The sequence below is a fragment of the Ammospiza caudacuta genome, chromosome 3 (assembly GCF_027887145.1).
Source record: "Ammospiza caudacuta isolate bAmmCau1 chromosome 3, bAmmCau1.pri, whole genome shotgun sequence".
NCBI lineage: Eukaryota > Metazoa > Chordata > Aves > Passeriformes > Passerellidae > Ammospiza > Ammospiza caudacuta.
In genome coordinates this window covers 66,708,294-66,731,491 of record NC_080595.1, presented here as the reverse complement: position 1 = coordinate 66,731,491, position 23,198 = coordinate 66,708,294, and the positions used below count along the sequence as shown (strand labels likewise).

Genomic DNA, 23,198 nt, shown 5'->3' with positions numbered 1-23,198 from the left:
AACCTGTGGAAGTACGCCTGCTGCTTCATCAGTACCACTTTCTATTAATTCAAATGCATTTTCTATGAACTTCTGACAAAATATTCAGACTCTGAGAAGATGCTCATTTAATCTGATGATTCAGGTTTTACCTTTCTCTGAATTTTGTCAATTCCTTAGCAGTAGATTTATTAGTTACCACTGTGGTATATACGTAATTGTTTTTGTTTCACTATCAACAGTAAGACAGTTAAACTTTTCATGAACATTATGCTTTAGACAACCAAGGTGATGGAGACTGCTGTGCTAGTCTAAGCTGTGTTGCAAGTATTCCTAGAGAAGTTTAGGAACTGAGTGAATTCCCTTACTTCTCAAAGGCAGTATGAAAAGTCCCTCTGACTTTGTGGACCAAGACTTCATGTGGGTATGGTGTTTTCATAGCACTCATGTGTGAAAACAAGTAAATTAGTTCCAGATTTGCTGCTACCACCTCACTAAGGTAATCCACTGAAACAAGCTGGGAACTAAAGGGCAGAAAAGAACACCTGTGTTCAAAAGAACTTAGAGAGGTGGAAAAGGGCTTGGGGGAGGTTTATGCCTATACAAAAGACTGGTAAAATGCAGATCGTATTTTATTTTTATTTACAGAACCTATTGAGTTAGGGCTCAGGTCCTCTCTAGGCTCTTTGGTAGACTTGGTGAGACTGAAAGAGAAGATAGCAAGGTACCTCACCTTGAGTATTGCTAGTGCAGAAAAGGCTTGGTGAGGGCAAAGCCTGCTGAGCCCTGGCAACACCATGGTGTTACCTCTTGACTCCATTTATTTTCCTGCACTTCCAACTGAAGACAGAGAAATGAGCTCACAATTTCTTCTCTCAGTCCTGAACATGCTCAGTCCTCTGATAATCTCAGCAGTTTGAAAGTGCATCTATTGTACCCAGTGGTCTCTCAGTCACCCAGAACAACTGTAGAAATGTTGGGGTTTCTCTCTGGGTGGGCTGAGTTCAACAAAAAGGGTTCCCTTTGTTGCTGCAGATATGTCTGTGTGCCTCAGTGCAGCCCCAGCTCTTTTTGCTCCTGGCTTCTGGGCAAAGTCACTGCAGAGAAGAAAGGTGAGCCGTGCAACCTATGAATGTTGTTTAGCCTCTAGCAGAAATCAGAGTGCCTGGAAAGATCTTGGGAGTTTATTAAAAGTGCTTGCCAGCCACTCTGCACTTGTCCTCCTTTGAATTTCTCAGTGATAAAGCACCTTAGACTTAGGCAAAACTAAAAGTAGTCACTTGTCTCATTAATTAACAGGTCAGGCGTAGGTGTCCTTTTCCCCTCCTACCATTCCATAGCTCCAAAGTCTGACAGCCAGAAGACAGCTAAGTGATTAAGCTGGACTGAAAGTAAACGTGCAAACCTACATTGTTGCTATTTAATAGCGCTTAGTTTGCTTTTCAAAAGGCAGGTGTCCACCACCAAGTGAGATTCCCTGAGATACAGATGGCACCTGCATAGGGCTGGGCTGAAGACCAAGTGCCATTACTGAAGCCATCTCAAAATACCTTAAATGCCTGTGCTTTGGCAAAAGAATTGAATCCTAAGTAGCATTTTTAAGGTACTAAAATCAAATCACCTGCGGCAGTAGCAGAATGAACTTAATTTCCAGAACTCAAAGTGTCTACATTTGTTAGCATTGAGCTGTTTCCATCAGTGTTTTCAAAGAAAACTGAATTTTTGTTGCTTGCTACCATTACTGTCTGTAAGATGCTGCGACAACAAGCTCTCCATGTGTGTAAGTTTACAAAACAAGGCCACCTTTCTTCCCCTTCTGGTTTAATGACTTTCAATGGCTCCATTTATTTTGAAACAAGTAACAGCAAAAGGCAATTTTCCCACTCGATAGCTTTTGGGTGCAATCTGTTTTTTTGACTCAGTAAATAGATGAAGCTCTCGAACAGTCTGAATTTTTTTAACCAAAGGAAAAAAGGCTAGAGACACATTTAAAAGGCAGAAAGCTTCTTCATCCTTCATGATATCTTCTAAAAATAAAATAGAAAATCACAAAATATATGGATGATGTACCAACTTTTCAAAGAAAGGAGAAAACTAGAAAATCCTAATGAAATTATATTACTAAAGAGAGCTTATGGTAGTTACATTATCTTATGACTGAAGTATTTGTGCTGTGATGGAGTGCAAGTACTTTTTGCTGAACAAGCTGAAAATGCTGCCACAGAACAGGCTGACTTCAGCTTTATTCAATTGCTTTGCTTTCAAGCAGTTTCTGATATTTCAAAGTAACTGACAGAATCAAGCCAAATTCACAAACTCAGTCATTCAAAAGGGTATAAATGATGACCTTTAAGATCAGAATGGATGTTTCTGTCCATACTGTATTGTTGTAGTAGATGAAAATAATCGACTTCTACAGAAAGGAGGTAGTTTAAAGCTGCTGTGTGTGAAAGGGTGACGTGAATGTTTACCAAGAGCTCACCTGCAGGTTGTACCAAGTAATCTCATCAGTGGCTGTAACCAATTCAACAATGACAGATTTGTTATTGCATCTAGATGTTGGGGATCAAACAGTGCCAGAAATGGTGTGGTGATACTGTAGGATTAATGTCAGAAATTGCATCCAGCTTGCAACTGGCAGAGTCACATATATCATTATTGCAGTGGGTGTGACTTGAATTAAGGTTACTCGAGAACACTAAGAATAATACTGTACCAATAAGTACCTATGGATCTGTTTATGAAACTATACACCATGGGAAAAGTGTCCTTCAGGAAGGTGCTATGTTAAAGAGAAAAAATTGCTGTGTGCCTTATGAAGAAGCATGATGGGGTACAAAGTGCCACCTCTAGAGATAAAATGTGTGATGCTGTGTGTGCCAGCAGGGATCCATGTCACACAGCAAGCAAAACAGACCTCCAGTGAGGAACTACAGAGTTACCTGACCATGTGGACAAAGCAGGAGCTAAAAATATTATAAAGAAATATCAGGAAATGAGAGCTTGAAGCCAGGATGTAATTGGAAATGCTTACTTGTTTGGTAGAAAATGAGCTCTAAACAATATAAATAGTTAGAAAAACACACAGACAGACAGAAAAGTAAGCCAGGAGAGTAATAAGCCAGTGACAACTTTTCAAAAGCTGTATTTTCAGGAACAGAAGACCATTTTTTTTGAAACAAAGCAAGGTAGTATTTCCAATCAGATGAAAGCTGTAACTTACTCTAAAAGAAAATTCAATGGAAGATTTTAAAGTTGGAGATACTGAAGTTATACAGAAGAAAACATGTCCCCAGATTTGGCAAAGGAATTTTCTGAGTAACTTCACAGCACTGAATCCATCCTACAGCATCTCTCCCATCAGGATTTGAAGAAAACAGCTGATACTAGCTGGGAAGGCACTCAGATTCCTGAGCTGTAAACTGAATGAGGCACATGGAAATCACAAACACATGCACTTTGTGCAGCCAAACCAAATATTACCTGGTTTTTCAATTACAAGGATTTGCAGTTATTCTGGCATAGGTGATGCCAGTTCAATGAAAGAACTGAGATTTGTCATTCTACATCTCATCTGAAGCTGTGCTTCTCATCCATCTGATGCATGTGCTGGGACTTGTTCAAGGACAAAACTGATCACCTTCTACTTTGGTATGCAAGCCTGAATATCGAATTCAAGAAACCCAAGGCACAGCTCATCACTGAAAGCTTTTCAGGCTTATATGTCGTTCTCATATCTGCATTAAAATGATTTAATGAATAATTTTGTTCCAGGACTGCATTCATACATTTTTAATAAAATGTACATTTATTCCAACCTTAGCATTCTTCAGCATTCTGTATTAATTAGGTACCAAAACTATGGAATGTTTATTGTCCTAACTCATCGTTTGACTAAGCTTACTGGAAGTATTGGCTCAGTTATGAATTCATTATCTTTTATCCCCTACATATCTCTGTGATGCAAATTTCTGTAGCAGTGAAATATGTCTAAGTGCTTTGCTCCCAGTTAATGTGGTATTAATATAACAATGAAGTTCATTACATTTCTAGGTACCTTTTTTACTAACACTAATTTGATGTTTGAACTTGCTTGACAGAATCCTGCAGTTACCTAAGTTTAGTTTGTTTTCAATTTTTTTTGCCCAGATTAATACAGCAGTTAAGATATTTGTGTTGGCAATATTGCCCAGTGAAACTTTTACTTTTGTGTATCATCTGTTTGTGAGATGCCAGATTTTCTAAATAACAGATTAATTATTGCTACTTACAACTACACCTCTGGAAGTCCATCTGCCCCAGCAGTTAGGATTGCATAAATAAAGACCTCTTGTAGATAGGAAAGGCAAGCCCATCCAAATGCTATTCCCAGGATGTTAACGCCCTCCTGATACCCATCTCCTCCCCATGTACATCTAAGGTGTTTTAAAAGTCAGAACAAAGGCTGTGCAACTAAAAAAAGGAGGATATTTTACCTTAGACTTTATACCAGTCTCCAAATAAAGAAATAAATTATTCTGTCAGTCTACAGTAGATAAGATTTAAAAAAAAGGGGCTAAATTGCAGCAATTGATAGATAGGCCCGACATTGGGAAAAATGTCCTGAATGGATAGTGAAACTCTGGGACAGACTGTCTAGAAAAGCTGTGGAGTGTCTGCTGCTGGAGGTTTTAAATGCCATTCAGACAAACATCCATCAGGATGGGGGATAGATAAACTAGGCAATCTCTTAAAATACCTTCCAGTTTTGGGTTTTTTTTATGATTCTGTGAGCAGGCTTGTCATACTGAAATATTTCTCTGATTAGGGTCTGATGCTATGCCTTGGCTCCTGTAAAGCTATTTATCCTTATGTTGTTAGACACCTATGATGATGAATAAAAGACAGATGCCTAGCATGTTCTCAGAAGCCAATTTTTCAGCCAGTTGGCATCTGGAGTTGCAGCCAGATTTCCTACAGAGCTCAGCTCTAGAATTTCCTTTGTTTCAGATATAATGGGACTTTCTAGGTCAAGCATCCTGACATTTTCTATGAATATGCTTAAGTAAAGAACTCCCATCATGCTCCAAGACAGGGCTGCATTCCTGTAACTCACCTAGTTACAGAATGGATCTGAGCTGATCCTCAGCTTCAAGTGGCTTCCACTGAGATTAGAACTGTGAAGATTTATTAGTTATTTGTAGTGAGACAAGGTCATGAATGAGATCATTAAGGTTCTGGGAAGACCTTACAGCAGCCTTCCAGTACTTAAAGTAAGAGCTGGAGAGGGACTTTTGGCAAGGGTTAAGGATTGCTTTTCACAAGTGATAGAACAAGGGGTAGTGGGGTTAGACTGAAAGAGGTGGGTTTGGATTAGGAAGAAATTCTCTCCTGTGAGGGTGATGAGACACTGGAACCATGTTGTTCAGAGATATCACGGATGCCTCATCCCTGGAAGTGTTCAAGGCCCATTGGTGAGGGCTTTGACCAACCTGATCTGGTGGGTGACATTCCTGCCCAAGACATGAGAGTTGGAACTAGAGGATCTTTAAGATACCTTCTGACCCAAGTCATTCTATGATTTTATAATCAGTTGCCAAGTCCCGGTGGTAGTACAGGAACTTGTTAAGTCACAGCAGACTTCAAAGATTAACTCACACCAAATTAAATATTTCAGGAGTCACAGAGCCTAACATTAGCTGGCACTGTTCCTGAGGCATCCACATTAAATCATTTTGGAGGCACACTATGAACTGAGAAAGATGATTGTTCAGACCACCTATAGTTGTTCTTATGCTCTTAAAATATTTGAATTAAGTTTCTAAATTGATTCTGCAAACGGGACCTAGGCTTTGAATTTAGCTGGTTTTGATTTAGGTGTCATTTAGGTGCTTTCGACAAAGTTGTATTTAGCACTTTTCAAAAGCTTCAAGGACACACAAATGTTCTTGTACCCACAAAACACTGCTGAAGAGGAGTGGATGCGAGAATTTACATTCCTGGCTATATGTACTTTCAAATATATTTCTCAGCTCTTTAGCTCTATCACAGCTATGTAGGACAAACTGTCTTGGAAATTTGATCTTAAGTGAACAACTGTCCTGAAGGAATGCCCAGAGCAGGATGCTAAGGACAATGTTACTCTAAATAAAAAACAACAGCAAGAATTGTCTAGGATCTTAAACCCGTTCAGAGAAAGCGTAGTACAAGCCTTGATCTTAATACAGTTATTTTCTTATCCAGCAACATTATTTTTTTCTAAGTTTTATTTCTGCGTTCTATTTTCGGTCCTGAACACACTGCTCTATTGCTGATTTTAAACAATGTAATTCTGAATGTGAGTTAAGATCTCTGATATCAAACACCTACACAAACACCTCTGTGCCTTATTTGTGTTTAAGTTTTATTTCAAATCAGGTACCTAACTACAGTGCTTGTAGAATTACAGAGCACTTGGATTTTAATTGTATCAAGTTCAGGCAAAAGTGACTATAAATGCCTCAAAGAAAAATAATAGTTTTTAAGTGCAAGTGAAAAGATGCTGAGATTTACATAATGGATTTAGTCAGACACTCCTACTGTTTTATAGAGGGAAAAGTGCATGTGCACAATAAATAAATTACAATCTGCCATCAGTCGGTTGCGTCTAATTGCACTGGTGGCTCCATTTTTTCCCTTATGACTTAGGTGGGGTAACATGTTGGAAAGCACATATTTTTTCATTATCCTATTTAATTGGTTTGATAAATCTGCTTACAGATGACAGTGTTTTTTATTCCTTCTACCAAGTTATTTAAACCAGATCTTTTGTGTGTTTACATGCAAGATCTCAAAATGTTGAAAAAAATTATTATTGTCTGTGGCTCAGATAGAACATGACCAATATCTTATTCTTTCACCTACTCTGCCTTCAAGCTGCCTTGCTATGTGTGCTTTTCATAGTGTCCACCTCCTAAATGCACTCACTTCAGGAAAGAGCTGGCTAAAGCACCTCCTTCCACCTCCATGAGGGTATTTTGATCTGTCTTTCAACAATTCATTGCCAAAATTAATTTCTTGAAATGCTGTTCAAATTCAGTGAATCTTATTTTAATACAGCAAAGTAAAATGTACAAATTGTTACATGATTAAATCAATTTTTATGGAGAATGAATCTGTCTTTAAAAAGGAAGTGTATAGAAAATGAAGAGGTTTTGATTAATTTAATTCATTTGGCTTCAACATTTCTTTATTCTCTTGCTTCATACTTTTTCCTGTGTTTTCTTGGACGTTTTTAAATTTTAAAAATTGTAAGATTGCCTTAAATATGGTCAAAATGGGGAAAACCAAAAAATGGAACAATAATGAAAGTTTCCAGATAAATTATCCTTTTTTGTTGTTGTTTGTTTGTTTGTATTTTAAATTAAGAACCTTTAGAAATAGCCTTTCCTGTCAAAATTTTTAACTTTTTAATTTTGGCTAGCTTGCTTCTTTTGTCTATTCAGTGCATTTGTGCTCTGGAGTAAAGGAGAAAATCTAATATAGGTGTTATATATTCATTTGCAAAAAAAACCTAAAGCAGATTAAGGATTGGCTTATAGAATTCTGAATTGGGTTTGTACAGCCAGGTTTTGGTAGCAGGGGAGCTACAGGGATGGCTTCTGTGAGAAGCTGCCAGAAGCTTCCTCCATGTCGAGCAGAGCCAATGCCAGCCAGCTCCAGGATGGACACGCTGCTGGCCAAGGCTGGGTCCATCAGAAATGGTGCTAACACCTCTGGGGTAACAGATTTAAACAAGAGAAAAAGAAGTTGTTGTGAAGATGTAATTGTGGCCAGAGAAGAGCAGAGCGAGGATGTGTGGGAGGAACAGCCCTGCAGACACCAAGGTCAGTGCAGAAGGAGGGGCAGGAGGTGCTCCAGGCACCAGAGCTGGGATTTCTCTGCAGCCCACGGTGCAGCCCATGGTGAGTCAGGCTGTGCCCCTGCAGCCCATGGAGCTCCACAGCAATGCAGAAACCCACCTGCAGCCCACGGAGGAGATCCATGCTGGGGCAGGTGGATGCCTGAGAGGAGGCTGTGACCCCGTGGGAGGCCTGTGCTGGAGCAGGCTCCTGGTAGGGACCTGCAGACCCGTGGAGAGAGGTGCCCACGCTGGAGCAGGTTTCCTGGCAGGACGTGTGATCCCATGGGGGACCCACACTGAAGAAGCGTGTCCTTGAAGGACTGCACCCTGTGGAAGAGTGACCCACGTTACTGCAGTTTGAGGAGACTGTGCCTGTGGGATGGGCTCACACTGGAGAAATTCATGGAAAACTGTCTCCTGTGGGAGGCACCCCACACTGGTGCGAGGAAAGGACTCCTTTCCTCAAGCAGTGGAAATAACAATGTGTGATGAACTGACCATAATCCCCATTCCGTTTCTCCCTGTGTCACTGGGGGAGGAGGCAAAGCTAACAAGGAAGGAAGGGTGCAGAGAAGGTCTTACTTTACTTCTCATCATCCTGCTCTGATTTTCTTAACAACAAATTCAATTAATATCTCTAATTCGAGCCTGTTTTGCCCATGACAGTATTTGATGAGTGATCTCTCCTGGTCCTTATCTCATCTCATGAACCCTTTGTTATATTTTCTCTTCCCTGTCCATCTGTGGGGGGGGAGGGAGAAGTGGCTTTGGTGGTTGTCTGGCATCCAGCCAGCGTGAACCCACTACAAGGTCACAGACAGGATACATCATGGACTCGATTTTGCCAGACACTGGGTGCCTGCGGCTTGCCTCGCACCGAGCGAATTTAAGGCACTTGTCACATGACCTGCTCTTTCATTGGCTTAGCTGCAATGGAAAAGGCAGAGGAGAAGCATCAGAAATGGAAAATGATAGCAGCAAAAGTCTGGCAGTTTGTTCCACAGGGGTGATGGGAACTGCTGTTCTGAAAGGCTCTCTGAGGAGGTAATGTAGAGGAAGATAGTAAGAGCAATGGGAAATGAAGATTTCAGAATAATAGAAAATAATAAAAAAAGCGCACAAACTATTTCAGGAGCAATAACTGCTCTAAGAAAAAGGTATCAACCCAGATGAATCACATCTACAAAAGGGGGGTAATTTAAAGTCATTTTATCAAAGAGAAATAAGCATTTTTAGAGAGTGATTCAGTCCTTAGATAGATAGCACATCTTTCTCTCTTGTGAGACATCTCAAATCACATAATGAAATTCAGATTGAACAGAGCTGGGGCACAATGACTGGGCATTATTAGACTGGTCCTTCCAAAAGTTTCTCCCTAAACTAGGACATGGGAAGTCTGATCCCAGCGCAGGAACTCATACAAAATCCAGTAAACCCCAAAAAAAACCTCTCTTTAGCCTCCAAAAGAATGCCAATTTGCTACTGAAGCATTGCTCACTGCTCGGACCTTGCTCACTGCAGAGGGCTCCCTCCTGCTGCCAGGCACCTGGTGCTGGCCTGCAGCCCACTCAGCCTATCTCTGAAATGTTTCTGTGAGCCCTGCTATTTGTCTGAGAACCCATCCTACACTTTGTTCTGGTGCATCCTCCATGTATACCGTCTGAACGGAGCAGGGGCCTCAGTGCCTTTTCAGTAATTCAGCCTGTGTGCTCTGGCTTTGTCACCTTGGGAAAGGAGCCCGATGCAGTACCAGAGAGCTGCCCTTCCCATAGGAAGGAGGAGGAGGAGGAGGTACATGTTGCAGCTTTCCCGGGTTTGCCATGTCTTTTGTGTAAGGTTGATTTTCACAGGCACATTTGCATCGGGAAGGTCCAGTCCTACAGACGAAGGTCAAACGCTTTTCAGTGGAAACTTTTCCCCAAAGAGACTGCAGCATCAAACTTTCCTGCATGAAAAAAGACGTCTTTCCTCAGGGAAATATTCTGCACACAGAAGTAAGATATTTTTGCCCTTCACACTATAAAGCAACTAAAGACATGCCGCCTCCAACACGAGGCCACAAAAGAGGCTGCTTTTTTTAGTCCCAGAGAGGACTGCTCAGAAAACCACCGCTTGATGAACAACATCTCGCTGTTGTCACGACCTCGACGCCGGACGCTCGGTCCGACTCCCGCGGGATGCTCCGTGGGGGCGCACGCGTGGCCCCACTGACCCCGCATCGCCCCGGCCACCGCCCCGCACCGGGCCACCACCACCGCCACCACCACCACCACCGCCGCCACCACCACGTCCTTCCGCGCAGCCCCGGCGCTGCAGGCGCGCCCCACTCCGCCGCCGGGAGCGCCGCGCCCCGCGGGCTGCGCTGCGCGGTGCGGAGAGCGGCGGAGCGGGGAGCGGAGCGGGGAGCGGGGAGCGCCCGCCCCGCGCTGCCTCCGCGGCCGGGGGCGCGGCGCGGCGGGAGCGCGCCCGGGCGGGAGCGGGCCCGAGCGGGGGCGCGCACAAGGCGGGGCCGCGCAGCGGGCAGCCCCGCGCCGGCTGGTGCCGTCTGCGAGCGGGGCGGGGAGCGGAGGAGGCGCGGGAGGGGGGCACGGGCATCCTCCAGGCCGAGGCTCCGTTCGGCTCTCCGGGCTCCGCCGGCGAGCGGCAGGCGCGCTTCGGCAGCAGTACCGGCGAAGTACCTGCGGATCGGCTTTCCTCCTCCTCCTCGCTGGCTTCTTTCAGTTTGGCGGTGGTGGAGCTTTTTTTTTTTTTTTTTTCCCTCCTTCCCAACCCTCCCTCAAATCCAGGGAGACGCTTCTGAAGCGGGGTGAGCGCTGATCTTACGTAAATGGTGCTGCTCCGGGGAGGGCATCTCCCCTGCCAGCCCCGGGCCAGGGGAGCATCCTCGGGCGCCGCTCGCCCTGCCTAGCGAGCGGGCTCCTCGCTGCCGCCCTGCCCGAGATCCGCACCGGCAGCGGCACCGGCGGGGGCGGGCGCTGAGCAGCAGCCGGCAGCCCCGCAGCCCCGCAGCCCCGCTCCCGGCGGGTTTCGGCGCCTCCGCGGAGCGGCCGCGGGGATGATGCGGCGCGTTGGACCCCGCGGCGGGGAGGGCGCTATGTCAGAGAGATAACGCGCCTCCGCCCGCAGCCCGGGGGCAGTGTCGGTGCCAGCCCCCCCGGACCCGGCTGCTTGGGAGCCGCTCGCAGCTCGGCGGACGGACTGGCCGCGGCGGCGGGGCCGGGCAGCGGCGGGGCGAGGCCCGGCGCGGCGGGGGAGCGGCGGGCGGCCGTGCCGGGGCAGCCCGCCTGCGGGGGGCGAGCGGCCGGGAGGCTGAGGAGCGCAGGCAGCGGAGCCGGGGAGAAGGAGGAGGAGGGCAGCGCCATGACTCATTTGCAGGCAGGTCTCTCCCCGGAGACTCTGGAGAAAGCCCGGCTGGAGCTGAACGAGAACCCCGACACTTTGCACCAGGACATCCAGGAGGTGCGGGACATGGTCATCACCCGGCCGGACATCGGCTTCCTCCGCACCGACGATGCCTTCATCCTGCGGTTTCTGCGGGCCAGGAAGTTTCAGCACTTCGAGGCGTTTCGCCTCCTGGCCCAATACTTTGAATATCGCCAGCAGAACCTGGACATGTTTAAGAGCTTCAAGGCCACAGACCCGGGCATCAAGCAAGCGCTGAAGGATGGTTTCCCCGGCGGGCTGGCCAACCTGGACCACTACGGCAGGAAGATCCTCGTTCTTTTTGCTGCCAACTGGGACCAGAGCAGGTAAAAGCAGAGCCACTCGCCCACCTCAACCCCTTCTCTCCCCGGGCAGTGCGTGGGGAAGCGGTGCCAGCGCAGAGGGAGAGAGGGTGGGCAGCAGGGACACACCCGGCGCTGCCCACTGGGGGCTGGGCAGCAGCCTGGAAGGCAGAGGGAGAGAATAAAGGAGAAACACGTTTTGTGGCTTAGGGCCCTTTCAAGCGTCTCATCCTTTGGGGTGTGAATTTTGGGAGGCAGGTAGACACTGCTGGAGTGCTCTTCTCAGCTGTCAGCTAGGAGGTTTACACCCTTCTGCCTCCCCTCGGTTTACACCCTTCTGCCTCCCCTCAGCCAGAGTGAGCTGGCACGTAGATGATGTGCTTATCCCCCAGACAAAGGCTGGTTGCACTTTCGGCTGGTCTTCCCGTTTCAGCACACACAGAGCTGCTCAGGTGCCATGGGAGAAAGTGGGAGATGCTGTGTGTAGAACAGGAGTATGGCTTTTAAGCTGAAAAGTTTGCCTGTGCAGGAAGCTGAAACTCTGAATCCTTTTCCTCAGCTGAAGAAAGCTCTTCCTGAGCCACCTAGAAATGCCAGGATGGAAGTTCCTGTAACCACTTCTTTTTCCACTCATGCTGCTCCCAATGTCAATTCTCTGCATAATAATCTGAGTACACAAAGCTTTGACCACAAATTGTAGACTGGTCTCTAGAAAATTTCTGATCTTTTTTTTTGGGACTACTCTAACCTGAAGATGATTTAGTAGGGTGACCCAAGAGCTGTGTCACATCAAGGCCCTTTTTAGCAGTTGGCTTGATATTATGTCACACTATTTGTTTATTCTAAATACATTGTGGGAGTGTCATGCTCAGTTTCTCCTGCAGTCTAAAATTATATCCACAAAAATGGCTTGATTTCAGTACATTTAAACTCTTAAAACCTGCTTCTGTGAGCACTGCACTGTTTTCTTCGGCTCCCAACCTGAGTAGAGGTGTAGGATCTGATTTCTCACTTTTTTAGTGAGAAAGCTTAGAATATTCTAAGTTGCCATCCTTATTGCCACCAACATAGTGCTGAGTGCTTGGTGCAGGTATCCTCAGCTCAGCTACTTTGAAACTCTGGGGGAGACTCAAGGTAACTGTCAGTGTGGATAGAAAGGACAGGATCTGGGGGAGAGGCATGTTTAAGTTTGCCCTTCAGGTGTTTGTTTAGCTGTCCTCTTGCAGGTTGTGTGGATTGCCATCACAGGGAGCATTCCCACAGCTCCCTGACCTGGCTGGTGTTACAGCTATGGACAGGTCTCTGTCCTGAGGGATGCTGGCCCACCTTGGCTTTCCTTTCCTTCAGGCATGTCAGCCACACCCACACTGTCTATGGGAGAAGTTTCCTGTCCCTTGCTAACCCATGAAATCGACTCTTTGGACTAGGAGAAAGCTGTCTGGCACTGCCCACAGCCAGGGTAGCGACTAGAAAGGGTGGATGAATGTATCCAGAGCTGGGGCCAGTGTCCTTTTTCTGCTTTGCTTATCTAGCAGATGAAGCATAAAAGCTGACTGAAGAGCAGTGGTGAGGAGGCTAAGGACTCACTGAGTATGTTTCCTTTCTCTGATAAGGACCTTCTTTGTTTCCCACAAAAGGACCAGTTCAACTTTTAATTTTAAAAACAACTTCACAAACTGTTAAAAATCCCTGAAGGAAGAATTAGCAAAGAAATACAGGTTTAGGACTTTTATTAAATTGTATGTCTATGATGAAGAAGTTCCCATGTTCAAGGTAGCATGACCTACTGTATACTGTTGTTTCTTATTAATAGAAAAATCCTAAAGCTTTGGGGGATACTTGTCATATTACTTGACTTGATCCTAGTGACTTGATCCTAGTCAAAAGAATACCAAGAATTCAAGTGCAGAGATAAAGTAGCATTTAAAATAATAATTGCCATGTAGAAAGAACAGGTTTATTTTCTGTTTAAAGTACATGGGCTCAGCTGACACAGCAATGAGTTTATTGTGCTTTTTTTCATGAAGTCCTATCTGTATGATGAATATTATTTATGCTATGGCACCGAAGTGGCTGGGGCACACTAGAGTACTTAATGGACGTGTTTGCAGTTGGGTGCCTGCTGCTTTTGAGCCCTGCATGCTCCCGGCACGCCTCTCCTCCCGAGCGAGGGGTTTGTTTTCACACAGACCACTCAGACAAAGCAGAGAGAGCTGGAGCCCAGCTGCGGGGAGTGGCTTGCTCCAAGGCACATGACAAGTCAGTGACACATCTGGGAATGGAGCTAGGTCACTTTCTTTTCTAATTAATGTAGTGCCTTCCATTATCTGATGCTCAGTGGCTGAACCTGGGGAGCACTGTGGAACTTAAGCCTGGCTGCTATGCAATATGTCTCAAGCTTATGCCTTAACTGACTTGAGATATTGCAGTATATAACCCAGTGCTCCTCTTACAGCAGCAATAGGAGGATTACTTATTGAAGCCTGTCTGGTTAGACTCTCTTTGTGTGCTTCATGAACTAAGTTAATAGAGCACAGCAAACCTCCACTTTTATCATATATGTGCAAATTGTTATGGCCAGGATGTAACAATTAGAAAAAAAACCTTCCAATTTGTTATTTAAATGAATAGCAGACATACTGGAGATGATTTATATAGCACTGTCAGCCTATGATTTACATAGCTCCAATTAGAAAGAAAAGTGTGGGAGGCAAAAAATTTCTGTGGTAAAACAAGCCTGTGTACTAGATGTTAAATCACTAAATTAAAGCAGGGCCTGAAAACGGTACCAGATGTCCTGCCATCTGAACAGCCCAATCAGACATGTTATTTAAAACAAACAAACAAAAAAGGAAAGGTGAAAGATGATGCACTCAGTAGCTCAGCAGCTTTCCAGTGTGACCCAGCCTAACTCTCTACCATGTCTGTTCTATGGGGAAAATGAAGGTCAGTGGCATTCCTGCCAGGAAGCTGGATAGCACTCAGGGAGGGATCAGCCTTCCCTATTAGCTTCCAGATTGTTGATTCTTAACTGCATTTGGCTTGTAGGTGTCTATGTGCATTTGAAGACTCCCTTTCTCCTAATGTGTCCAGCTGGTGAAGTTTTTTTCAATTAATAGTGCAATTAACTTCAGCTCTCAACTTCAAGGGATCTGTTGTCATGCATGGTGTTGTCTATTCTTCCTGGCACCTGGACACACATTCCCCAGGAACATCAGTCTGTTTTGATGCTATGTGTTTGAAACCTTTCTGGTATTAGTTATATCAGTTTTTTTCCCTAGAAAGTGCATTAGAAAAGTGAAATGGTGCCTAGTTCTGTGGGTGTCACAGCTCACACCATCCTCAGTGAACATGTAAATCCCCTGCACTCGTTTACTGCTGGTTTTGCTGTTGCATCAGACAGTTTACAGCAGGGCAAAGAGGAGTCCACAGGTTTGCTTTCTAAACTAGGCTTTCACGTGCACAAATGCTAGAAACTTTTCCCCCTGTTAAATGAAAATGTAACTTCTGTAGCTGTGAGGAGACTGGTCTGCTCCTCAGCTCACAATAAACAACAGGCAAGATGGCAGGGTATTTTTCAGACTCTGATGGAAGCAGTATGACAAATAAATAGCAATGCTAACCGTAGTAACATATTAACAGTAAAAAACCCAACTGTTTAGCAGAGCCAGTTTTTGTTTGGAAGTTATATCTTCCAAATGATAACTATTAACTATTGTAAACACTGTCATTTTTGCTACAGTTATTTCTGCTGACTGATGCTGTTTTATTGTTTCCTAGTTTTCTCCCAGGTATCCCTATCTGCCTATCATCACCTGTATTTAGACTGTAGGGGTTTTGGCTAGGGAGCTTTACGATCAATGTAAAATTTAGACCAGCTGAATCTTCATCTGTGGCTGTGACTGTTAGCCACTGGGCTAATATGTGGCGTAATTAATGGTATTAAATCTGAATCTAAAAGCTAATCTGGTAAAATACTTGAAATGATTTCTAGTTTTTCTTTGTATTTTTTCTAACAGTGGTGGTGCTTTTTGTATTTAGAATAAGATATCCTCAGGGCATGCTGCCACTATTTCAGCAGAATAGCCATAAGAGAACTTTCAATCCCCCATCTGCTCAGCATTCAAATCTATACCCAGACTGACAAACCAAGGCGATATGAGGCACCATTTCAAAGTACTCCTTTGTATATCTTCAGGGCTCTTGTTTTGGTGAAATTCTAAAAATATTGAGCCAGAGCAGTACCTTAGAGATGGCATGATGGCTCAGAGACTTGACCAGCTTTCTCTTTTAAATCACAGTGGCACAAGAGCTCATTTGACAGAAGCCTTTTCTTGTCCAAATGGTGAGGAGATTAAAATACAGACTGTGCATTCTTTATGTGTCTCAGACCTTCAAGAGACATATGGCTGAAATTCAAGCAAAGGAGACTTTCTATTTATCTCTTCTATTTCATGTCCTGAGAGGCAGATTGATGCCATTCAGTCCTAACTCTCAAAATTACTTCAAATTTCTTTCTTTTAGGGAGGACATGACAAGTAGCCATAGAGATAGTAGAGTAACTCTGCTGAATCAGATTATCTGTTATTCGGGGCAAAAGTGAATTGACTGGAACCAGAATCTGGTTAAACAGAGGATATGGCTGATGCCACTCATCATCAAGAGCATAAGGTATTGAAAACAGCTGACACAGCTGAGTTTGACATGAGACATCTGTACCCTGCACTCTCCCTGTCTCTTCTCTTCATGTTGGCCTGGTGGAGGTCACAGTGGATGCACACAAGAGGATGCTTAGACCACATAACTTAGAGGTAAAGGTGAAAGTTCCTGGTGAAGTATTACCAAGACTTGACAGCCATGTCTGCCAGACTGTTTTCCCCAGAAATCCTTGGAAATATGTTGAATCTGTTCATGTCCCACAAAAAAAAAATTCTCATAACTTTTCTTTTCTGCAGAAGGGAAATTGTTGCCACTGTTAAATTACAAGAGAGTGGGATGCTCAGTAAATTGTTTGAGGTCTTCTGTTTTTGACAAATGTAGACCCCAGTGAGGCATTTCCCTCGAAAGCTGTGTCACTGTTGGGGTAGAAATGGTAGCTGTCCCAAAGCATTTGAAAGAATCACTGTCAGTGTGGTTGTTCACTTGTCACACCTTCTCAGGCTCTATTATTTGCAAGTCAACCTAATGAAAAATTTCAAGAGGTAACAGAGTATGTCTTGCCCACCAGTCCCTGCTTCAGTCAGTCTCAAACTAGGACTCACATAAAAAAGGAACATTAAGAGTGCATTATATATGTGCTAACATATTTCCAGCATTTGTTACTCACATTAATAACAGGACTGAAAAACTTGACCAAGTTTTCTGTTGAATTAAGCATGGTTCTATAAATAGAAGGCCTTAAATACATTTAAATTAACTGTGAGTTTTTGATTATCCTAGCAATTAGTAATATCTTGCTAGCTACAATATGTCCCATAAGAGTCTGTTTAAACAAGTGAATGCAACTGAATTTAGCCATAAATATATTAGGATTTATTTATTCACAGAACTTCAGGCTGCTACAGAACATGCACTGCAGCCAGTTGGGCCCAGCACATCCTACATATCTGACAGCACTGGAGCAAGTCATTAGAAAACTGGTGCCAGGGCAAAATGTGTGGCTTGCTGTTCCTTAAGTACATGTTTTTACTTAGCACAGTAAGAATAAAACAGAACCATTTTCCCCTCAGACTGTACACCATAGTCTCTTCAAATTAAGGGCTAATATTTTCTTTTTTTTTTTTCTTTTTCTTTAAAGTAGAAAGGCAGTCAAAGCTGCCTTGGACCAAATATATTTCACACTTGTCCTGGTTTTCTCACTTTTGACTGGTCATATTTCTGTATTTGTCTGGAAAGTAATTTCAGTGTGGAACAGAAGTTTTGGCAACAAATTCCAGAGTAATTTTTTCCATCTTCTTTTTATATAGGATTTTGATTTCCCCAAAGTCCAGCCAGGGGTGGACTGGCAGAGCCTGTGCATCCTAGCGGTAGCAGTGAGGTGAAATGTCCGAAAAAATGGGGCTGGAATGGATTAAAGATGAGTCTTTACACAAATAACTCTGTTCTGTGTGAAAGCTTCTGTGCAGTTTCTTCAGCCATGGTTTTTTGCTTGAGCTGCTTAGCTGATACTTTCAATACTCAGCATTTTGCATCACCGGAGATTTCATCTACCACACCAGGTTGACATTTCTGGCGCCTTAGCATGTGTTCAGAGTAAAAGCTGCTTTAAATACTAATGGATTTGTCTCTGGTGCTCTGCACTGTACTTAAGTAAAGTATTGAAACCAAGAGAAGAGATCCAGTGCAGAAGGAAGAATAGCTCCTATCTTCACTAATTGCCCTGAAGGGTGTTTGAGGTGGGAAGCTTGATTGTTAGTGACATGTCCCTGTGTACTCCTGATGTAGCTTTTTAGACTTTAAGAATACTTCAGGTACCTCCCTCTGGCAGAAAGTATTCTTGATTGCTTTTAGCTGGACTGGTTTTATGCAGGGCTTCTCTCTTATTTTCACTGAGTAAACATAAATAGTATTGTTATTGTGCACTGTATTTCTTACACTTAGACCTACAGTAGGAGTTATGGTGGTGGTGAATATGGCACAGATTGGTGGAGACCCAGCCCTGTGACTCTTATTTAGTCTCTGTGGCAGGTGAAATCCTGTTCCCATTGGTGCCTGACAGTTTTCCCATTTACTTAAATGAATTAAACACATATTTCTGTTTACGTGTATACATCTTGTATTGGACTCTTAGGTATACATAAAAAAAGCATTTTTAGGTCAGTCTTAGAGAGCTGACTGGCCTCATAAACAAAGAATCTTTATGTCTGATGCTCCAGATTTCTAGCAATCTTGTGCCACTAGGAAGCTGTTAATCCAAGGCATGTGAAATCTCCTTAAACTCCTTAGGGAGGACAGTAGAGATGCACATCTGGAACTTGGGACCCTCATTCCAGGACAGAATGTAGGGTTCTGCACTGTGGAGCCCTTCTGGAGAATGAGATCTTTTGAACAGGATAACCTAAATGTCAGGTGGGGTTGAGGCAAATTTTAGAATTTGAACATTTTTAAATCTATTCCTTGTATGAGCTGTGGTCAAAACCGTCCTCAGACCAAGGCATTCCAAACTTCCTGTAAACCTTAGATCTCATAAAAGTAAAGCATTAGAAAAGAGTTAAATCTCAGAAAAGTTTAAAGGAGTGAATATGAAAAATTTTATCCCTGTCAATTGAACAAAAATAAAAAAACAAAGTATCTCTAAAATGAAAGGAAGAATTTTGTTTTTATAAAATTACTTTTAACGCTTCCCTTTTTGTTTTCTGGAGAAAACACACTTTCTCCTGTTCAGACATTAGGAGAGTCCTTTATTGATCCCTTTCCTATGAATGCATTATTGGAAGTTCACTGAGTTTTAGATGGCTAAATAAACAAAGATGGAAAGATGGGAGGAGTCAGCTACGACAGATAAATTTCACTGGTGTTATTTCCTTTTGCAGATATTTTCAAAATGTCCACAACAGAGCAGTATACTCATTGTATTAAAGCAAGTCAAATTCAGTATAATTTAATTTAATTTCTAAGTAGGCACACATGCTCTTTGCTACATACACAGAATGGTGAAGAATTCTCTAGGGGACTCACAATTTTGAGAACTTCTGTTTGATGTCATCATGGAAGGCATTTAAAGAGCTTTGCTTAAAAATATCTGTACACTGAATATTTAACTCTTTCATTTCTGGAATATTTGTATTTCTGATATTTTTCAGGTTTAACTTTCTAGTGCCTCATTTGATATTGTGGTGTGGACTGGCAAATTTATGTCTGTTTTGATTACTGTTTATAAAATCCCACAATCCTAGAATGTTTTAGGTTGGAAGATCGTCCAGTTCTAACTCTCCTGCCATGAACAGGGGCACCTTTAGTAGACAAACACCTCAAAGCCGTAGTGTGTGTTACCATCTGCTTTTAAGATCCTTGAGTAATCAGCCTTCTGCACTTGTGGATTTAAGAGAAAAAATTACACAGAGAGTGGGATAAGGAGAGCATGTGGAAATTCCCAATATCAGCTGATAATTTTTTAGGACCTATTATTTCATTTCCTTAGGAAAATATAGGAAGAGACTTTGGATCTACACTTCTAGTATTAGTCTCAGGTTTTTGTACCATTATGATTTTAGAAAAATACAATTTGTGTAGAAGTTCTTACACAGATAATGCAATTATTTTCATTAATGCAATTCCACATAAAGATACTAAGGCAGCTTAGGATACTACGGAGAAGTTCAAATGTGTTTTTGATGTGTTACATTCTTGTAGTTTGTTCTGGCTGGCTGATGATCTATAGGTACATAATTCTGCTCCAGAAGATGAGCTCCAGTAATGGAGCTTTTGAAGATTTCCCAGCTTTAGGCGCATCTGAGGGCACATTTGCAATCTTTGATGTAAACTTTTAACAAAGGGTAGAGACTGCTCAGAACTTCTCCACCTGTGTGGTTGTTGCTCCTTTCCTAACCAAATCTCCTCTTCCCATTCTCAGGTACACGCTGGTGGATATTCTGCGTGCCATACTTCTTTCTTTAGAAGCCATGATAGAAGACCCTGAGCTGCAAGTGAATGGATTTGTTTTGATTATAGACTGGAGCAACTTCACCTTCAAGCAGGCCTCCAAGCTCACACCAAGCATGCTTAGATTAGCCATAGAAGGCCTTCAGGTACCATTATTATTTTCTTTCTTTTCCCAATTCTTCTTCGTTTTGCAGTTCATTACAAATCTAGGTTGATAAAAAAGACCCAAGCAAAACAAAATTCCAACAACTTATGAATAGCAAGGCTATTAACACCTTAACGTGTGGGTGTACAGGCAAGCTGCTTGTGACAAAAGTGTGAACTCAGTCAGCTAACTGCAGTAACTCCTGATGTGTAGGCTCCTTCCTTGCTATAAATATGAGGTAATTTTTTTGTCTTTGTTCCAAAGTGCGTGTCTCTCTGTAAATTCAGATGGTAGCTTCTGCCACAGGAAGTTAGAAGCAATCAGTTTATGTTGTAGTTATGCACAGGGCTAATGACATTGGGGTTGCTGCTGCCATGCCAGGTTGCTTTTTTTTGTTCATTCTTTTGGGGACAAGCTCTACATCATTTGTCATGAAAGTGCATGGCCTGTGATTAGCTGTGACTATTTATTTACTCAAAGTTCAGCATGTGCTTGGCTCTTTTTCTGGGTCAGGATTAATCTGAGCAGCAGCCTCTGGGATTGAGTATGCAGTGATTTAAATTCTTTTCAGCTCATTGTAAATGCACTTTACATGGCACAGGCACATTGGTGAAAAGGATACTGTGTAACTCGCATCTGTTTCCCATGGTATTTTATTGTTGTTAAAATGAGAAACTAAGGTACTTGTTTTCTACACAAGCCTGAGTTGCCATTTTAAAAATATCTAATTCACTCCTGTGGCAGTGTGCCTTGCTTTTAGAAGGACATATATTCCTCTTCTGTAATGTTTCTATAATTTATACATTTTTGTTACTCATAAAGAAAAATAACAGCCTTACCTTTGAACTTTTTTTCACTGTGATAGTGAGATTTCTGAAGAAACTTGTATAGCAGTAATACGGAGTTTTGATCGAACTGATGAAATGGCTCAACTAGTATTCAGCCTGCTGTTGCACACAGAAGGGTAGTGACATGAGACAAAGATCTCAGGTCTCACTTTGTTGTGTTTCCTTATGCAACAGTGTGATTTCATCATCTTCACAACTACCTTAGAAGGCAGCAGAGAGACCTGTGCTCTAGAAATGCTGCATTTCCTTTTTTTGCTCTCAAAGTTGCTTTCTTTTTTGTGCTTTTTTTCAAAGTTAGCCATTGTTTTCTGGTTTAGAACATGAGCAAATGCATTAGTAGTCTTTGTTTTCAAATGGTGGTGTTTCTTCTTGGGCATTATTCAGAGATGGTCATTTTGCATCTGAAAATATGAGGGGTGACCTACCAAACTTCAGGTGGGGCCTGAGACTCAGCATTCTCCTGCCATCAATTGGTTCATGACTGAATTGAGGAGAAGTCCTTTGGCTTACTTAACTTACCCATGCCCCCAGCTTTGTATTTTCTAATATCCCAAGGCTGATGGTGGCCAGCACATATGGCACCATTTTGTGTAAAGAGTACTGCCTTCAATACTCTTTACTGCAGAGATGCAAAAGTGGGTGTGAAATACATCAGAAGAAAGAAGGAAAAGGCATTTTAATGACTGCCTTTTATTTTGGAGAAAAATGCATAGCGAAAACATCATTCATTTGATGATGTCAAAGTAAAAAGTGCTTAATCAGGTAGAATGAAAGAGAACAAGAAAAACTCAGACACATTATTTATTTATGATTTTTGTAAATACTTTCTATTTAATCAGAGAAATGAAATTTGCTTTGGCTTATAAGATTTAACAGGGCTCAAGATGCTGAACTTTACTATTTGAAGAATTTAAATATTTGGGTTGCTTAGGCACAAGAGGACAGTGAGAGTGGGATTAGTGACCACTGAATTTGATGTTAACCAAATCCCTTTGCCTCCTGAATGAAATCTACCGAATTTGCCTTATATTTGCTTAGCTTCCATAGTGAGCAGAATATTCAATATGATATGTACCAAAGGCTTTACAAGCTATGGCATTTTTTGGCTTTTCACAATGGCCTAATGTTTAAGAAATTGCTTTTGAAATAAGAGAAGTAAATATACACTTTTCTGCTGTATAGAAGAAGATGAGTTCTGGTACAAACTTTGTCTGCATATGTGTTAAACAGGAGTGTGGAAAGAATAATCATACCCCAAACTTACTTGTATAAATTAGAAAAACTTCCTTGGTAGCTGTTTCCAGGAAAAGAGGCTTTTGATCATGACACTTACAGGACAGTGATTGTCTGTAATCTGACGTGAAATTCTAGCATACCCATCACAACAGTGCTTGCCAAACAATTGGTGCAGTGTAGGTCAGGGCTGACTTGTAGGACAAATGGTTTTGCTAGACAAGGAAACTTTATGTGGAGGTGGGGGCACTCAGCTGGGACTCTTGATGCTCCACTCCCAGCTCATACACTGGCTGTGTGCTTTTGGAAAAAAGAAACAACACTTTCCTTGCAGATGCTTGTGCCCACAGCATTCCTGTTGCTCCTCATCATTGAGAAAAAGAATTTGCACTTAGAGCTCCTACACTTTCCCTAGTTTAAAGACAGAAGGAAATTATTTTTTGAGAGCTGGAACATGCCTCGACTTTAGGACTTTGTGTTGACTCTTCCTACTGCATTCAGTATGTGGATGTTTGTGTGTTCCAGTCTTTAGGTGCCCACTTTTCCCCATACATTGATTTCTGTAGCCAATCACTGATTTAGGGCTTGTGAAGATGCTCATGTTACTCAGCAGCTGTGCTCCTGAAAGCAGGTGTGGGGGGGTAGAATGTAAGAAAATAAAGGTAGTGCAGAAGGTAGTCTCACCCCTGAGGAGTTGCAGCTGTGCCAATCACCAAAGATTAGGAGCAGGCCTGCCCTTAACAGGCCACAGCTGTGTCCAATGAGGATGAGCGCTACAAAAGAGTGGGTTAGCTGGGTGGAGAGAG

General features: G+C 42.9%; 1 protein-coding gene across 1 annotated transcript in view; it reads left to right on the top strand.

Moving 5' to 3' along the window:
• Nucleotides 1-11,200: 11,200 nt before the first annotated feature.
• CLVS2 (clavesin 2) overlaps nt 11,201-23,198 on the top strand; it is a 57,726-nt gene continuing 45,728 nt past the window's right edge. The window contains exons 1-2 of the mRNA XM_058802255.1: nt 11,201-11,589; nt 20,138-20,312. Coding sequence (XP_058658238.1) covers nt 11,201-11,589; nt 20,138-20,312 — 564 coding nt within the window. The remainder of the gene's footprint in view (nt 11,590-20,137; nt 20,313-23,198) is intronic.